General features: G+C 46.1%; 1 protein-coding gene across 1 annotated transcript; it reads left to right on the forward strand.

Annotated features, from left to right (window-relative positions):
• Nucleotides 1–280: 280 nt before the first annotated feature.
• ATP6V1D (ATPase H+ transporting V1 subunit D) lies at nt 281–16626 on the forward strand. Its single transcript, XM_053291738.1, has 9 exons — nt 281–462; nt 3576–3693; nt 3902–3981; nt 5005–5072; nt 8859–8903; nt 9633–9736; nt 10656–10722; nt 13265–13343; nt 15973–16626. The coding sequence occupies exons 1-9, from the start codon at nt 422–424 to the stop codon at nt 16121–16123; spliced, it is 753 nt and encodes a 250-aa protein (XP_053147713.1). The 5' UTR covers nt 281–421; the 3' UTR covers nt 16124–16626.
• The last annotated feature ends 1138 nt before the right edge of the window (nt 16627–17764 follow it).

Genomic DNA, 17764 nt, shown 5'->3' on the forward strand with positions numbered 1-17764 from the left:
CTGTCTCTTTATTTCACGTCTGTGGCTTTTGTGTCTCATTTTAGGCCTATGACTTGTGAAAAATATCTTTCTGTCGCTAGGCTTTTGACAGAGGCTGACATGTGACTTCCACCGCTATGCGCCCTGTGGATGAGCCCACACTGGCGTTTCATGGCAGAAAAGCGGGGGCCCGGGGCCCGGGAAGGGCCGTTTCCTTAACTACTCCCGGGGTCGTTGTGGAAGCCCCGCCTTCCTTTCAGTGAGGGGGCGGCGCTGAGTGGCGGGAAGCGGAACTGCAGGCCGTGCTGCCCTTGGCAACCCAGGCGAGTCACGTGACGGAGCAGGGGCGCCGGGCTCTTTGCTCGCCAAAGGAAGAAGGGAAGCAGCCGCGCGGTGTCCCTCAGTGCCTCTCAGCTGGACTGTATCCACCGCCCCGGCCAGGATGTCGGGCAAGGACCGGATCGAGATCTTCCCTTCGCGGATGTGAGTGGCGTTTGTCTCTTGGTCGCTCCCGGCTCGCTCGCTCCTTTCCAGGCTGTGATGGCTGGGTGGGTGGCTGGGTGGGTCGGCCAGTCCGTCCTTCCCTGCCTGCGGCCCCGCTGCCTCGCCTTGGGGTCGTCCCCGGAGCGCAGTGGAGGGGATTCTCTTGCTCCAGGTCTCTTCGCCACGGAGGGGGTGCCCCTTTACCCAACCTCTTCACCATCTCCTGCGTTTTCTCGTCCTCCTGTCAGTCAGGTTCATGAGTGGAGCAGGGACTAAGATCTGTGTCCTTGCCTGGGTGGTGATGGTTATGTTGAATGGTACTACTTGCTCTTCTTTTCTGTCCTGCTTCCATGGAGCTCAGGGCAGCTTGGAAGATGCTCCTCCCTCCCTTTATACCCTCACAACAATCTTGTGAGGTAGGCTAGCTAGAGAGAGAGAGAGTGACTAGCCCAAGGTCACTCCCAGGAGCTTTGGGGCAGAGCCTAGACTTGAACTGGGTCTCTCTAGTATAGCCTTCTTCAACACTAACTGTTGTAATAGTAGTTCTAGTTTACTGAACTAGGATTAAAATATTATTATTTTTAATTGGACTTAACAAGCAACAGGCTCTGATTCAAATTTCAGCACAGCCAGGGATTGCTGGCTGACAGGGGGCAAACCTTTCAACCTCTTTGACACCTACATAACTGGGTAACAGTGGCCTACCTCTGAGGTTTACTGGGAGAGTGAGGTGTGGAACTCTTTATTACCCATTAGAGGCCACAGTTGTAACCTGGGCTGTGTAAGTACATTGTAGGAGTGGTAAGAGGATGAGGTTGTTGCAGGGGAAATAACTGTTATATCAAAATATTGCAAAACATAATGTTCCTGTGAACTTTAATATATTCACTATCTTAAAAAATGGTTTTAAAATATTTGGGAGGTTATCGTGGTCAGCTTCCTGAGTTTCTGATGGACCTGCACATTAAATGAATATGTGCTTCCTATGGCAAACTGGGTGGAGGATCTCTATGAGTATGGTATTAGTTGTGTATTTTGCACTTGTGTTAACGGTTTTCTGGATTGGGCTCAAAACCTGTCCCACAACTGGGGTTATGGTAGGAGAGGATCTCTTGCCCTTCACCTCTTTGTGTGTATATGTGGTATGTAACTAACGGAATTCACCCAAGCAGGATGATAGGGTTAAAAAAAAAAGGGAAGTGAAAATCAAGCAATTTCCACGTCAAAACAGCAAATGCTTGATCATATAGTCAGATGTCTTTGACAGTTATGGAACAAGGTTATCACCATATCAGAACATGAATGAAGTACACGAAATGTATCATAGCATGAGCTCTGGATAATTATTTTTAATGTATTTGCATTAGAGAGAACTAATTGCAGTGGAACTTATTTTTTAAAAGGGCACTTGGAAAGGAAAGTACTTTGGGCTGATAGGTATGTTGATCCCAAACTCTTCTGAGCTACAACTATTTTTTTTTAAAAAAATGTTATGAGTATGGTGGAAAATATATATGAATAACAGTAAACCTGCTTACTCTGATTAGGCAGGCTTCAGTTATTAGTTCTTGTCCTATTAAATACCTCTGCACACAGAAACTTGATTGATTGACTGTCCACCCCAATAGTAGTATTTTGTGCATTAGATCCACACACATTAAGATAATTGGTATCAGATATTAGACATAAAGGTGAGAATATAATGTATGTTGGGCCTGAGCTTGCTAATTTTAATGGGAGTGTAACAGTTACAACACTATTATTTCAAGATTGGCTTCCATGTGTTAGACTGAATAGACTATACTGTACAATCTTTCCAGTAAGCTTAAAATTGCAAGTTGCAGTGTTTCAGTCCAAGTTGCAGTGTTTCATCTGGACTTTCCACAATAAGACCAGAGGTTTATCAGGCTGATTTCCACCCTTTCCCCTGTCTTTTCTGAAAAGGAAAACTTAATTTAATGTTGAGGTATAAGAAATATGACTTGCTTGGTGGTTTTAGTAGAGAGTAAGACTTTTTTTTTAAAGCTGAGCTTGCTTAAGAACTTCTTTTTCCTTCATGCCTTGATTTCAGATGAAATGAAGAAAAACACAAAATCTGCTCTTAGCCACTCTTATGAGCACAGATTCCTGTTGGCATAAACCTTGTCTAATCAGAGACACTGCCAGTATATTTGAGTCTGGGCTGACATGCTTGATAGTAAACAGAATCATGTTTAATGCATACACACACAGTTTTGCTGAATCTTGTTCTAGCTAGTGAACAAGTTAGATTTGGATAAGAAGACATTGGCGCAAGCTGGTTGGTACAGGATTGTGAAAGCCAGAGCTTTGCTGCTATTTAAAAATTTCCAGTTCTGTTTTTTAAGTTGCTTTTCATTGAAGTCTTTTTTGGGGGTTTTTTTTGAATACTTTTTTGGCATGCTAAGTCCATAAAAAGTTACATCTTCACACCAACATTTCAGTACTGCCAAAAGTTAAGTCATGCGTGTGACGTGCGCATGCGTGCTTGTATTACTGCTTCTTCCGGGCAACGATGGGGGCAGGGGGGGCAGGGAGGAACGCTGCTGCCCTGCAAACTGCAATTAAACGCAGCGCCGGAGGGGGAAGAGCGGTGGGAGGGGTAAGTTCTACCCCCCCGCCCTTAAAGGTAGACACCCCCCCCGTGCCGGTTCGGACCCATGCACATCCCTAATCTCCATGTTTTTTGTGGGTGGGGGTGGGGGAAGCACCTGATGTAGCTCTCATTTGGCTTGTTTTAAATGGTTGTAGAGAAGGTTTATAAAGCCACACACACATTCTTGAGGTTCTTAGTGGGAAACTTCTGTGACAGAGGAAGCTAGTTCTGAAATTCTCTTGATAATACTTCTGAATTCTTTAGGCTCCTCTCCATAAAACTGGAGTTGGTCACCCATTTGTATTTAGAATGGAAATACTACAATTCTGCTTCTTTGAGTGAGTGGAGTCACCAAATGTATGCTTGAGTTCTGTGAGCTAGGGAAGACCCATCCTTTGTTTTTAAGATTGTGCCTTTAAAAAAAAAAGTTTCAGAAACATTCTTGTATCTTTTCCTTGTAATTTTTAGTGACATCTCTGTCCCTTTCTGAATTTGGCAGGGCTCAGACGATCATGAAGGCCCGTTTGAAAGGAGCCCAGACAGGTCGCAACCTCTTGAAGAAAAAATCTGATGCTCTGACTCTACGATTCCGGCAGATTCTTAAGAAAATTATTGAGGTAGGTAGATTTTTGTGTTAACTTTTCTTTAATTGAGTGTTCTTTAGCCTTATTCATTAAGTAAGTTTACAAAGCTTAGAACAGTATAATTGGAGTGAGTTTCGCTCTTCATTTTTAAACAAAAGACCCACCCCAGATTCAGCTCCCATTATTTCTTGTAGCCTCTTTGTTGTGTTCACAAAATGTCATTTTAAAATTGTATTTGCAGACAAAGATGTTGATGGGTGAGGTGATGAGAGAAGCTGCATTTTCACTTGCTGAGGCAAAGTTCACGGCTGGAGATTTCAGGTGAGTCCCATATATGTTGAGTTTAGTTGGGAGCTTCTGTGTGAGATGTTTGGCCTCTTTCCCCTAGGACGTAAACCACTCACCTGTTTTCTGGTTGTGAAGGAGATGGTTGTAATTGGGAGGGAAAAGGCAAACTCACTGGAAATGACAGATAGAACAAAAATGCTAGGCAGGGAAGTAAAATGACAGTAAACTATCACCTAGCAGAAGAAACTATCACCTAGCAGAAGAAACTATCACCTAGCAGAAGAAGCAAGTCCTCAAGGGAATCCTTGAGGTTCTGCAGCTTTATATTGCATTATTACCACCACGCATTATGAGCCATTAATTACTTTTGACATTAACATAGACTGAGCTAGTCACTGTGCATCAGAACATGTTCAGAATATCTTAGATGTGTGTGCTTTCAGATGCTTAGTGCATGGAATGTTGTTAAAACTACATATTTTAATCTGTCCCTTCTGGTTACATATTGTCCACTAGAGTAAGAATTACTGTATGAAGCCACAGTAACTGTAGAAACTCAGTCTCTTTAAACGTTTACTGCTGATTTTACTGGTTTATATTATCATATTTATGAATAAGGAAAGTGGTGCTACATCGTTCAGTACTGAACAATACTTCATAGGAGACCTATATATTTAGTACTTATTGAGGGTGGAGGAAGAAGGCTCAGTTGGATCCGCTGCAGTCAGTCTTGGCAATTCTCATCTGTTGGCACTGAAAGTTCCTAGGTCTCTTTTTCAGTTACCTCTGAAATAGTTGTTGTCTTTTCAGTAGCTAGTTTTGAGATAACTTGAGTGTGAAATGTCTCTTATGTGTACTACATCGCTTCAAAGTAGCACTTCTGCTGGTAGTGCTGATGGCATGATGGCCTATGAGCTTGCTATATGATAACCTTCAGAAAGCTAAACAATTGGGTTGGTAATTGTTATCACACACTATTTTCAAAGCTGCTTAAGCTCATATGTAAGAATGTATTGCATATAATATTGCAGAATGAGAGTTGTTTTGTTCCTGCAGTACTACTGTGATCCAGAATGTGAACAGAGCTCAAGTCAAGATCAGAGCCAAGAAAGACAACGTAGCAGGTAAATTATCTTCTACATAGCTGTAATATGACCATCTCTTATCACAGACTTACTTATATCTTGGGAACACCTTGTCCACATGGGTGCATTTTGTAATAGGAACATATGTCCCCTGCTCAGAATATGTTTGGGGAACTGGTTTTCTGAATACATTGAGGACTGGTTAGCCTCCAGACACACTTGAGACCAAGTATCTAATCACTGTTTTTCCCCAAGCAAAGTTCACCCAGGTCTGCTTTAAGGGTGTGCACGGAACTGGCTGGTCCGGTTCAGTTGGAGTCCAAACCAGACCGGGCCAGTTTGGTCAGGCACCCCCCACTATTCGGTCCGGTCTGGGGGGGCTCCACTTTTCTTTTTAAATTTACATTTTTTTTAAACTTACCCCCTCTGGGGGAGTTGTCCGAGGAGGTGGAGGGGTCCGAACAGCTGATTTATGGCATAAGTGAGGCCAGCAGGGGGAGGGTAAAGCTCTGTGGACTCCCCCACCCCGCCGCCTCGAACAACTGGTGGTTGTTCTGGTGGAGGTGTTAAGTCTGTTTGGTTTTTAAAAGTTTAAATTAAAAAACAAACTCGGGAACACCCGGGGCGGGGGCGGGGTTGGCCCGCAGTCGGACCGAACAGGTGGTGGTTCAGTTCGACCCTAAACAGTCAAACTGAACCAGTTTGACATCAGAACTATTCGCACATCCCTAGTCTGCTCCTACAGTTTGATAAAGCTTACTGGTAGGGGGAACAGTATAGTCACGTAGTACATAAGAAGAACCTTGCTGAATTGGGCCAAGCCCTGTGTAGTCCAGCATCTTGTTTCCCACAGTGGCCAACCAGATGCCTCTGGAAAGCCTCCAAACAGGACAATGAAGGCATGCCCCCTCCCCATTGTTGCTCCCCTGCAACCAGTGTTCAGAGGCATACTGCCCCAGAAGTGGGAGGTAGCATTTAGCCATCAAGACTAATTGCCATTGATAGACTTGTCCTCCATAAATTTGTCTGTTCTCCTTTTGAAGTTATCTAAACTAGTGGCCATGATTGCATCTTGTGGCCGTGAATTCTATAGATAGTGTGCTGTCGGAAGAATACTTTTTGTCCATCCTCAATCTCCATTCACTTTCATTGGATAGCTCTTGGTACTAGTGATGTGAGAGGGGGGAAAAGGTTTCTCTGCTTTCTTCACATCTTGCATAATTGTATAGCCTCAATGGATTTTGATGAACCATATGAGAAGGGATGCCAATATTCCATTGCCCAATAAGGGACACAGGTTTAGAAGTGGTGGTTGGGGGGTGGGGTGGAGAGTGTAATCAAAACAAACTCTGCATTCCATGGCAAAACGTCAGGATGCTCTTTCAATGGATATTAGGCTTGAGCTTGAAATGTTTCGTAGGCCATTGTAGAGGCCTCCGAAACGTTTTGGCTCTGGGGCCATTTTAGCGCCAGCGGGGGAGGCTGCACTTACCCCTCCTGCCGCTTTCCCGTCAGCGCTCCTTTTGTAGCAAAATCCATGGGGTGGCAGCATACCTCCCTGCCGCCCCTTTCGTTGCCAAAAGTCGCTGGAAGTACCGCATGCGTGCGCCCGTCTGGTGTGTGTGCATGCAACGGGTGCATGTGCAGCCGGTACTTCTGGCGACTTTTGGTGACGAAAGGGGGAAGGGGCGGCAGGGAGGTATGCTGCCGCCCCATGGATTTTGGTACAAACGGAGCGCCGACGGGAGGAAAGCGGCAGGAGGGGTAGGTGCACCCCTCCCCCGCCCTTAAGGAGCCACCCCTGCTGCCGAAATGTGGCTGAGCCATTTTGGGCTCAAGCCTAATAGGTATGGGTTTGAAACTGATTTGGACTTTTAACCTGCAATCTGTGGCTCTAGGACTATTTGTCTCTAACTTTATTTAAAAAGGGGGCTGTGTCTCTGAGTGCCAGCCAGCTCTCTGCACAGCTCCTGCCAGTACACTTGCAGAAACACAGGAAACACGGGAAGCTGCCTTATACCATGGCAGAAAATTGGTCCATCTAACTCAATAATGTCTACACAGACTGGTAGCAGCTTCTCCAAGGTTACAGGCAGGAGTTTCTCTCAGCCCTGTTTGGAGATGCCAGGGAAGGAACTTAGAGATGCAGATGCCCTTCCCAGAGCAGCTTCATCCCCTACAGGGAATATCTTACAGTGCTTACATGTAGTCTCCCATTCAGATCAGGGCAGACCCTGAACCGGGTCTCACGATCAGTGAGACCCGGTTTCAGGAACAGAGCGGGGAGAGTGGGCTAAGCCTGCTCTCCCTGCAGACAATCTGGGTGGGAGCCCTGGGTGGCTGGATTGGCCGCCCACACGATTGCTGGCTCTGTGACGGAGCTGGTTGGGGGCTGGGGGGAGTGGGGGCCAATTGGCCCCCGGAAGCTCCAGCATGCCCTGCATGAGCGTGCAGGGCATGCTGGCAAGACCCCTGGAGCTGGGAGGTGGTTTTTTGCCTCCCCTCTGGGGGGGGGTCTCCTCATGAGTAGAGGCGTTGCGGAGCCACACCGTGGCTACTCACAATCGAAATAACCATTACATGTTCATATGTTTTAGAGGAGGGGTGTTTGAGCGGGTTACCCGCTGTAGAACCACCGGGCTTGCAGCCGAGCCCGGTGGTTCTCATAACTGCAGAAAATTGGGCCAGCAGAAGCTAGCCAGATTTTCTGCAATTGTGAGAATAGCCTCCCTGTTTTGCCAATGGGACAATTCATGCTTGCTGCCACCACAAGACCAGCTCTGTTCCCACTCGTATTGCTTCAGCTGCCTCTTGCTTCTCCACAACAAAACTCCTCCATCCTCTTGCTTGAGCAGCAGATAACAGAACAGAGAGTCAATTTGAGTTGCTCCAGCTCTCGGCTGCTTCCACACATCCTACAGTGCAATCCCCCCCCCCGCCCCCATCCTCTTGCCTTAGCAGCAGACAACAGAAGAGGCTATCCAGGCTGAGTGTACTGCAATTCCATTTTAGGAATCACAAACGATGCACGCAAACATGTGCTCTTCAGCCAGTTGAGCCGTGAGCCTCACCATATGACTGAAGGCAACGTGGGATGGGAGGACAGGAGGAGAGAGCTTGACTGGTGGCTGGCACTGGCTGCCCTTGTGCGAAGGTCTTGAAAGGTGAAGGGAGAGAAGAGGAGGCGGAAGTGAAAGGAAATGGAGGCAGGGGATACAGAGACAGAGAGGAGAGCAGGTCTTGTGGTAGCAAGCATGACCTGTCCCCCAGCTAAGCAGGGTCCACCCTGGTTGCATTTGAATGGGAGACTAGAAGTGTGAGCACTATAAGATATTCCCCTCAGGGGATGGAGCCGCTCTGGGAAGAGCAGAAGGTTTCAAGTTCCCTCACTGGCTTCTCCAAGATAGGGCTGAGAAAGATTCCTGCCTACAACCTTAGAGAAGCCGCTGGCAGTCTGTGAAGACAATACTGAGCTAGATAGACCAATGGTCTGACTCAGTATATGACAGTTTCCTATGTCCCTATGATGAGAGGGGGCTCCCAAAATACAGGAAAAACAGTGTCCCGTATGGGAGAAGCTATATTTGGCTACGGAATGGGATGTCCCACCCAATACAGAACTATTGGGAACCCCACATATGAGCATTATTTGAAATTTTCTATGTTTAGATATTTCAGAGAAGTCACTGAGATACTATAAGATTCGAAATGTTTGTGGCCCTCAGTTAAAGCAGTATCAACTTCAGTCCCTACTGGGTGGAAGTGGAATGGAAATTGGAACATGTCGTTTATTGACTTACACAAGCTATTGTGTGACTTTTCCAGGTGTGACTCTGCCAGTTTTTGAACATTACCAAGAAGGAGGAGACAGTAAGTAAGAAGTGGTATTTCCCCCTTGCCTCTCTATCTCAAGAGCAACCCCGTCTCAAGTATGTTATTTAGGTTTTTTTTTTTAAAAAAAATGCAATGTTTGATAGCCCTGGATGTATTTTTCTGTCCTAGCTTGTGATATCAAAAAGCTGAAGTTATGTGTACTTCTTGTAGCTTTTATATAAATGTTCATCAAATCTGATCTGATGGAGTTGCTTTCTGATTTGGATGAGAGGTTGCCATGTGAAAGCATACAGGAGGAGGTATCTGAGATTTTTCTAACTGTCCGTTAAAGTTTGGTGTCTTTTATATGCAATCCTGAGGTTTTGAAATTATTGCAAGCCTTACTACTTTTAATTGGGTCAAGCTTGCATTCTTTACAACTACTTGTATTTTCTGGCTTAGAGCTGGAGGTGGGGCAATACCTCAGTGGTAGAGCATCTGCTTTGGATGCAGAAGGTCCCTGTTTCAATCCTTGGCAACTCCAGATAGGACTGGGAGCTGCTGCCAGTGAGTGTAGACAATACTAAGCTAGATGGATGAATGGTCTGTCCCAGTATAAAGCACCTTCCTCTGTTCCTGTGAACCGGAAACTAAGATAAGTGGCTTGGCATCTCACATGCTAGGAACCATCCTCCTGCCCAAAAGGTTGTCTGTTAGGGTAGGTGTGTGTTTGGAAGTCGATTTTTCTTAATGAGATTACGAGCTTTGCTGGATGAATTCTTTCAGGTTATGAGCTGACTGGTTTAGCCAGAGGTGGAGAACAGCTGGCCAAACTGAAAAGGAACTATGCTAAAGCAGTAGAGCTCCTTGTAGAGCTGGCCTCTCTGCAGGTAGGTGGAAACAGAGAATTGTCAAAGAATCTCTTGCATTCCTATGTTGTGGAGTTTCAATCAAAGCACTGCATCATGGGACAAACCCCTATACAAAAATCTGTTATTTCTCACTGAGTATCTTAGAATATGCTCTTTTCTGGCACATTCACCTGCAGTTGTTGCTAGGATGTATGCGGAGGGCAAGAAAAACTGTGTGTTGTGCTTCTGCCAGGTGATGGGTTGTATGGTGCTTGCTGGGTGTGGCATTGGAGCAGGTGAATGTAAATGGCTGTAGTTTAAGAGGAAAATAGATTTACAACATTTAGAGTCAACTTTCAAAGCACTGGCTGACAATTGTACATCTCCCACTTGTACTAGACTCCTGCTATATCTGAAAAGGAGCTCCCATCTGCTTTTTAGATTGGTAGAATCTTCCTATCAGCTGATACAACATAGTGTACGCACTTCTGTGAGGAGAGAGAGAGTGAGCGAGCGACCTATATCTCTCTCTGTTGCACCATAACCCCCTCCCTGTGCCATGGCCATGGGTTCCTTTGACCTGTGCAAGAGTCCCAGACATGTTCCATTCTTTACCTCCAGTCCCATTCAAGCTTCACTTTGTGAACTGGGTGTGGACACTAGGAGTGCAGGCAGCCCATTTCTGTCCTCTATGCAAGGTCTGTGCAGAAGAAGCTGTACCTGTAAGCTTGAGAGGTTAGGCTGCCAGTAAATATTCTCTTCAGAGAAGCCTCTTTGTGGAATGCCAGATGAGTGACCAGAGCAGCATCATGCTAGTTGAGTTGGATCATTTTTGACAATGGACGTATTTATGGGAGAGTGCCTTTGTTCAGGGCTGGGTTCTTGAGAGCAAATCTGTCATGCTTATTTAACAAAAGTACTAACTCATTTTGCACTCAATCTTTTTTGCTTTCCATAGACATCATTTGTTACACTGGATGAAGCTATCAAGATAACAAACAGGCGTGTGAATGCTATTGAACATGGTAAGTAAATAGAATCTTTAAGCAATTTTCAGCATGACTAGGCAATGTTATTTGTCCTCGGGGAATATGGAGAGCAGTTGGGTCTCCTATGATTACTGTAGAATTTATCTGGCCAACGGGAAGGCAGGGAGGTGCGCTGCCGCCCCATCAGCTTTCTTAACAAAGGATGCCGGAGGGGGGCGGGGGAGCAGCGGGAGGGGTAAGTGCACCCTCCCTCATTCTTAAAGTGGTACCCCCACTGCCTTCGAACTGCCCTGCCGAGGTTCAGGGCACATCCCTAGTGTGTCCTGCAGTGTTAGATGAGACTTGGTCAATTCCTCTGTCCAAAATATAAACCTTGACATTCTCTTACCTCTGGGGAAGTGAATTCATTTTACAGGACTCTTTGAAGCAGCAGTTGGCCAAATGTTGCTGTACTGTTCTGCTAAATTACTTGGCTCTTCATAGGAAAAATAATTTTTATCTCCCATTTCCTATCCTATATAATAAAACCCTAAGGTACCTGCGCCTGTGTCTCTTGCGGGTGTTCTGCGCATGCGTGGCGCGCGCGCCGCTCCGCTGGTGAGGAGGCCGCTCGGATCCCCGGCGGCAGGGCTTAAGAGCCCTCCGCCGCCGCTACAGCCCCCAAGAGCAGCCGCTCGGATTGGGCTGCGTCTGTGGCGCCACCCGAAGCAGCCACTCCAGTGGTGGGGAGGCCACTCGCCGCCCTGGATCCCCGGTGGCAGGGCTTAAGAGCCCTCCGCCGCCACTACAGCCCCCGGGAGTGGCCGCTCGATTATGCTGTGTCTGCGGCGCCGCTGAGGGAGGCCGCACCCACGGCCTCTAAGCAGGGGGCTGCCCTTGATTCTCGGCGGGGGGGGCTTAAGAGCCCTACACCGCCGCTACAGCCCCCAGTGCAGCCACTCCTATTAGGCCTGGCCACGTGCTCCTGACCGGCCTAGGAGCTGCTACGGACGTCCTCTCTCCAGCGAGTCAGAGAGAGGACTGAGCCGGCGCAGGCGTGCAGCCGGCTCCCCTGTTCACAACTCTTCTAGCGCCCGTTAATGTAACGGGCTTAACAGTCACTAGTGCTAACATATGCTGTCAATTTTGATAGCTCTACCTCCTCCACTACTGTCTGAATCTGGACCCCAAATCACTTTGCCTGTTCACAAGTTCACCATAAACCCTTCCACTTCCAACAAAATGATTATAATGAACGTTAAGCCTATTCAGGAATTCCAGAGTTATATGCCATCTATTCATTAACGTGACACAGTTCTTTCATTTAAGACATTGTGAGAAATCATTACTCTTAACACCACTGGCGGAGCGGGACTGCTGGCGGCCTGTGTGTGGCCGCTGCCGGGGCCCCATGGCTGACCCCGCGGCTGATGTCAGACGCTGGGGCTAGCCACGCCCCTGCATCTGATGTCAGACGCGGGGGCGGGGTCTGGCCGAATGGAGCCTTGAGGCTCCATTCGGCCGACTCAGTTGCCCTTTAATTGCCAAAGGGGCCGCGCTGCCCCATTGGCAGTTAAACGAAGGCTGGCACTGCTTTCGTAGCGCAGCCCAGGAGCGGCTCTTCCCTGCAGGGAAGAGCCGCCCCTGGGCTGCGCTATGAAAGCAGTGCCAGCCTTTTAACACCTGAAGGGGCCGCGTGACCCCTTCAGGAGCTACTTAGGCTGGCTCTGCATTTGCAGCGCGCAACCAGGAGTGGCTCTTCCCTGCCTTTGCATGGGAAGAGCTGCTCCTGGCTGGCGCTGCAAACACAGCGCCAGCCTTTGTTTAGCTCCCAAAGGGGCCGCGGCCCCTCATTGGTCAGCGGCCCGGGTTCTTTGAACCCGTTGGCCCAATGGTGGCTCCACCCCTGCTTAACACACATCAAATGGTATAGGGTATCCTAAATGTTCTGCCGGATGTTCAGTCGCTGAGATAGCTGGTTGTAAAGTGATCCTGCAATCCATGGTTATTATGTCATGTGGAAGTATTGTATGGGGTTGTGGGTTATGAGGTTATGTAAGATATATTTTTATGGAATTGTGTTGCTGTGTATGTTATTGCTTGTAAGCTGCCCTGAGTCCTATGGGAGTAGGGCGACATATAAATCTAAATAAATAAATACCAACCTTTTCCTTGTTTTTCTGACCTCACACTGGGTCAGTGGTCTGAGAAAGTGGCGTAATGATCAAATGATTGCTTCACAGCTAACTGTAACTTGTAATCACTTAGGCTGCTACAGACTGAGAGTTCTTTTTTAGAGCTGTCCAAAATCCATAATAGGGGATGTCTTTGTTAGGACCAACTAACATTTCACAAAGTACTGTGCAAGTTTTTAAGTTTTCCAGAACCTGTCAGAGTGAATGTCAAGTAAAACATCAAACAAAGGGTTGGGATCCTCAGCAATGATTTTTTTTTTTTTTTTTTGGCGATAGGGGACGAGGGGGCTTCAGTAGAGGGGAAGGGATGAGGAAGATGCTTTGCACTAGTGCATATTGTGCCAGTGGTACTCTGGATGTGTCTAAATAATCTCTGCCAATAACATCACTTATTTTTCAAATAGTGATTATTCCCAGGATTGAACGCACACTGTCTTATATCATCACTGAGTTGGATGAACGAGAGCGAGAGGAATTCTACAGGTGAGTGATATGACCCCAAATCTGTCCCAAAATAAAGAATTTAACAACATATTTTTGGGTTGCAAGTGTTAAGTGCAAGGTAAGAAGGATAAACTTAAAATCTTACTGTTGGTGATTTTCTTTTTAAAAAATTATTTCAAATTGTAAAAATTTGATATCAAACTTTAATTTTCTGGGTACATGGTTTGGACTTGCTTCAGCAAAACAATGACATGTGTTGTAGCAAGAAAGTAATTGGAGTTTCGGTTGTACTGATAAACCACACTTCTTTCTTTTAAAGAACTGGATCACACATGCATTCTGGCGGCAGTTTCACCTCCCAGGTGTTCTCTTTTGAGCATTCAGGCACAGGATCATCGTGGAAAATTGTGAAGTGAATTGTATATGAGTATGGTCAACAGCAGGTGGCGACAGTTACTGTGATCAGTTGCGCTTCTCCCAGTCACTGTGGTCTTGGGAATTGCTGTTGACCACTGCAGGCTGAATCTGTGTACAACTTAGTACGCATTGGAGTCTTTCCACACCAGTGTCTACAATGGGTTATAGCCAGCTTGCTTGTTAAACCTACCTTAGGTAGCTAAGTAGTATGCAAGATAAACCATAGCTAGGTTATACATAGCATTTTGTATGCTTTGGTATAAAATATCTCACGCTATGGAAGCATTCAGTTGCTATCATCTTGGGCTATTTGACTTTTGTTTATTTATGATTTGATTTCATTTCTATACTGCCCTTCCAAAAATGGCTCAGGGTGGTTTACATTAGAATAAAACTAAAATCAATTAACAGTTAAAATCAAAACCTGTAAAACATGAGGCTATTATTAAAACAGTTTTTAAAACCCTGGAAAACCAGGCCAAACCTTTACAGTTTAAAACCCCCAGAAGGCCAGGCCAAACAGATAGGTTTTAAGGGCTCTCCTGAAGGCCAATGCGGAACTCAGATTACGGATTTTTGCTGGGAGTGCATTCCACAGCCCAGGAAGTCCCGCTTCTGAGTCGCCACCAGACGTGCTGGTGGTAACTGAAGACCGACTTCCTCAGATGACCTTAATGTGCAGTGGGGATTGTGCAGAAGAAGGCACTCTCTAAGATAACTTTGACTGAAAGGAAAAAAAATATATATATTGGGCAAGAATGGAGACTTGCCAGGATTATTAAAAGGAGGTTGGTGTGAAGCTGTATAAACCCATCCTGTGAGTCATGATGTGGGAGCATCAGCACATAGGATCCCTGTGCTAGGCTTGTTTTGTACAAAAGCATTGGCAAAGGAGATGCAACATCCTTACAGGTCTTCCATAATTATTGAGCTAGGTCATAAGAATGGAGGAGGATAGCTTGGCAAGTATGGCAAGGCTGATTAGTTCTGTTGTCTTCTCCAGCATTGGAATGTGCTATAGCTGAAGAAACAAAAGTGAGTGTCCATGCCTCTGCAGTTCACGGCTGTATAACTGGGCTGTTATCTCAAATACGTGTATTAATTGCATAACTTGAACACACTTTTCAAGTGGATCCTTGTAGCCCTAGCAGCTCAGATGTGTTCCCAGAGCTTCTGCTTCACTGCTGTAGAGGGAGGTTTTGTGTGTATAAAGGGATTGTATGTGCATCTCTTCCATTGAGCGGAGTGAGGAAGCAGCTTGTGCAGGAGCTTAAGTGGTGTGCTTCAAAGTTTACATGAATCTCTGGATTGGTCATTGGCATAGCCACCTTTGCACAAGGGTGTGCAATGCATCTGAGCTGCAGGTGCCCAGCAGTAGCTGTGCCTGCTGCTGCTGCCAGGTTGCGCTCTCCCCAACTGCTTGCTGATGCAGCCCCAGTCCCAGTGAGAACAGGCCTCTTCTAGTTGGCAGTTGGGGTGAATGAAGGAGGCGGGCAAGTGGTGAACGGCAAAGGAGGGGCTGTGCTTTGGCTTTTGCCACTGGGCTGCCTCCAACCTTGCTACACCAATGGGTCAGGGCATGGAGTCTAGTATTTGGTTGTGCAGCCAGAGCTCAGTAGCAAGGGAGGATTTGCTCCCACTGGAACTGTCAGTTGTCTTTCAGAATCGGCACAAAACTAAAGTTGTGATGCTTTGCCAGATTCTCCTGGCATTTGAATTTTGGTGCACAAAGAAGAAAAACCACTTGTTCCCTCTTGGAATGAGGCTGTCACTTAGCCAGACAGATTTGGCAAAGTGTCCCTCCGGAAAACCAAAGCTAATAGGCAATGCCCTCACTCAAAGCAGCTTCATTTTACTCCCAGTGTTGATGTTACCTAGCCAGATACAATTGGCTAAGTGATTACTTCACTGTTTCTAGGAAGAAAGTCTTTAAAATACAGTTTAAGGATGTTAGGGCTGCAAACAAGGAGGGGAACACTGTAATGGGAGGGTAGTGCATGGCCACAGGCGGAGCAAATATTTGCACCCTCTGCTTTGCCCACCTGAAGAATTGGCAAAATGGGGCATGATTTGTAGGGAGAGAAAATATTTGCAAACACATCTCCTCAACCCCCAGTTAAGCTTGGCAAAAGGCTCCACAGAACGTATGGTCTGTTACTGTCAACACCTTAACTTCCTTCACAAAAGAAAAAGCAAGTAATAAATTCAAGTCTGTCTACCAACATTAGCAAATATGTATTTGGCTCTGTAGATTAAAGAAGATCCAGGAGAAAAAGAAGATAATAAAAGAGAAGAATGAAAAAGAGAAGGAGTTACGGAGAGCTGCCGGAGAGCAAGAGCAAGAGCAAGAACCTGCTAACTTGCTTGCAGAAGAAAAAGATGAAGATCTTCTCTTTGAATAGTGGTATATGTCTGTGTTGGACTGAGAGCAATGAGTTAAGATACCGTTTCTGGGTGCACTGTGGTCCTTATTTATGTTGTGGCTCTTCATTTGCTGTATTAGCTTGTGCTATCCACTTGCTCTGGATTTATTCCAGGAACTTGTCTGTTATGGAAATCAGCTCATGTGTAATGATTATTGAACACAGGTGAAGCCGATGCATGGCCAGTTCTACTTCTCAGTCTCCATTTCATTCCTCTGGCACAGAAGTCGCCTGAACCTTTTACTTCTGCAGTTCTCTTGGCTATGCTTAGACTCCCCCTTTCCCCCAAACTGCCAAATTGTTGTTCGAATCTGCTTCATGTTCACAGCTGAAAGCAGGTTGTACCACCTTGCAAATACATTGATAAAAATCTTTATTTCTATTGGCTTTCCTTTCTCTAAGGGAAGTTACCTCCATTTTATGTTGTATCTGCCAATTCATTAGTGCTGTGAAAAACCAGTAAAGGAATCTCTTGAAACTCAGCTTTGGTTCACTTTTGTCAGAAATACACATTGGATCTTAAGTATAGCTTAAGCAGTATCTGCACAGGCTTCTTGTCTCTGAACAAATATTTCAGATTAAGGTCTGAAAAATGTTTTCCCCTTGCAAGTGTGCTCATAACATGCAGGTTCACTGACACAAGTGACACATCTTTAGCTGCCACTAGCAGGGGAAATGTGTCGTGACTATTATACCCCACAGAAGAGTGATCTTACGTAATGAGAATTGAATTTTTGGTAGTATCCCTCTGCTGTGCATATGGTTCTGTCCTTAAATGTGTTCAAAAAGAGTAATCCCAGTGTGTAACTGAAGGTGCATCTGCTTGGGGACATGAGCTTGTCCACACTTATTCCTAGCTCTTTAGAGGAGGAGAGGTATTGATTTCAGCACTGGTTGTGTGGGGTTCTACAGTAATACCTGCCTGCAAGAAAACAGCTACAAAGGATCTGAGTCGCTTACTGAATCAGATGATTTGGGGCAGGTCTGTACAGGAGCCTCACAGTCCTGACTGCAGATTAGGTTCTTGCTATAAAGCAGTAGGGACGTGTGAATGGATTCGGTATTGAACTTGTTCAACATCGAACAGGGCTGATTTGGTGGTTTGATACCGAATCGGCCCTTGTTTGGCCCGATCACAGACCGAACAACACCCAGTTTGGCATTTTTTAAAAAATATTTTTTTTAAAAGCTCACCATCTCCAGGTCTGGGGGCTTCTGTGTGGCCATGGTGTGTGTGGGGGTGCGTCTTCAGAGGTTCTCCCTCTTCCCAACAGCCTCCATTGAGTTCCAAATAGCCCGGTTTGGGCAGTATTTAGCCCATTCCAGGCCTCACCTCCGTGTTGGTGGCCATTTTGGAGACCACTGCACAAGCTGGCTTGAACTAGGGGGGGTGTTCGGGCTGCACAAAACCAAATATGCCCAGTCCGGTCTAGACTCAAACCAAACCGGGCAACCCAGCTTTGTGCATACCCTTGTAGAGCAGCACTTGGAAGAAGGTTGGATATTGATGATTTTGTGGAGAAAATTGTATTAAGGCTGCCTTAAGTGCAATTTGTCTTCCAGTGGGTTATACTGGGTGCTTGCTGAAGCCTGCTAGAATGACAAATTGCACTTTAGATA

The sequence above is a fragment of the Hemicordylus capensis genome, chromosome 1, assembly GCF_027244095.1.
Source record: "Hemicordylus capensis ecotype Gifberg chromosome 1, rHemCap1.1.pri, whole genome shotgun sequence".
NCBI classification, from domain to species: domain Eukaryota; kingdom Metazoa; phylum Chordata; class Lepidosauria; order Squamata; family Cordylidae; genus Hemicordylus; species Hemicordylus capensis.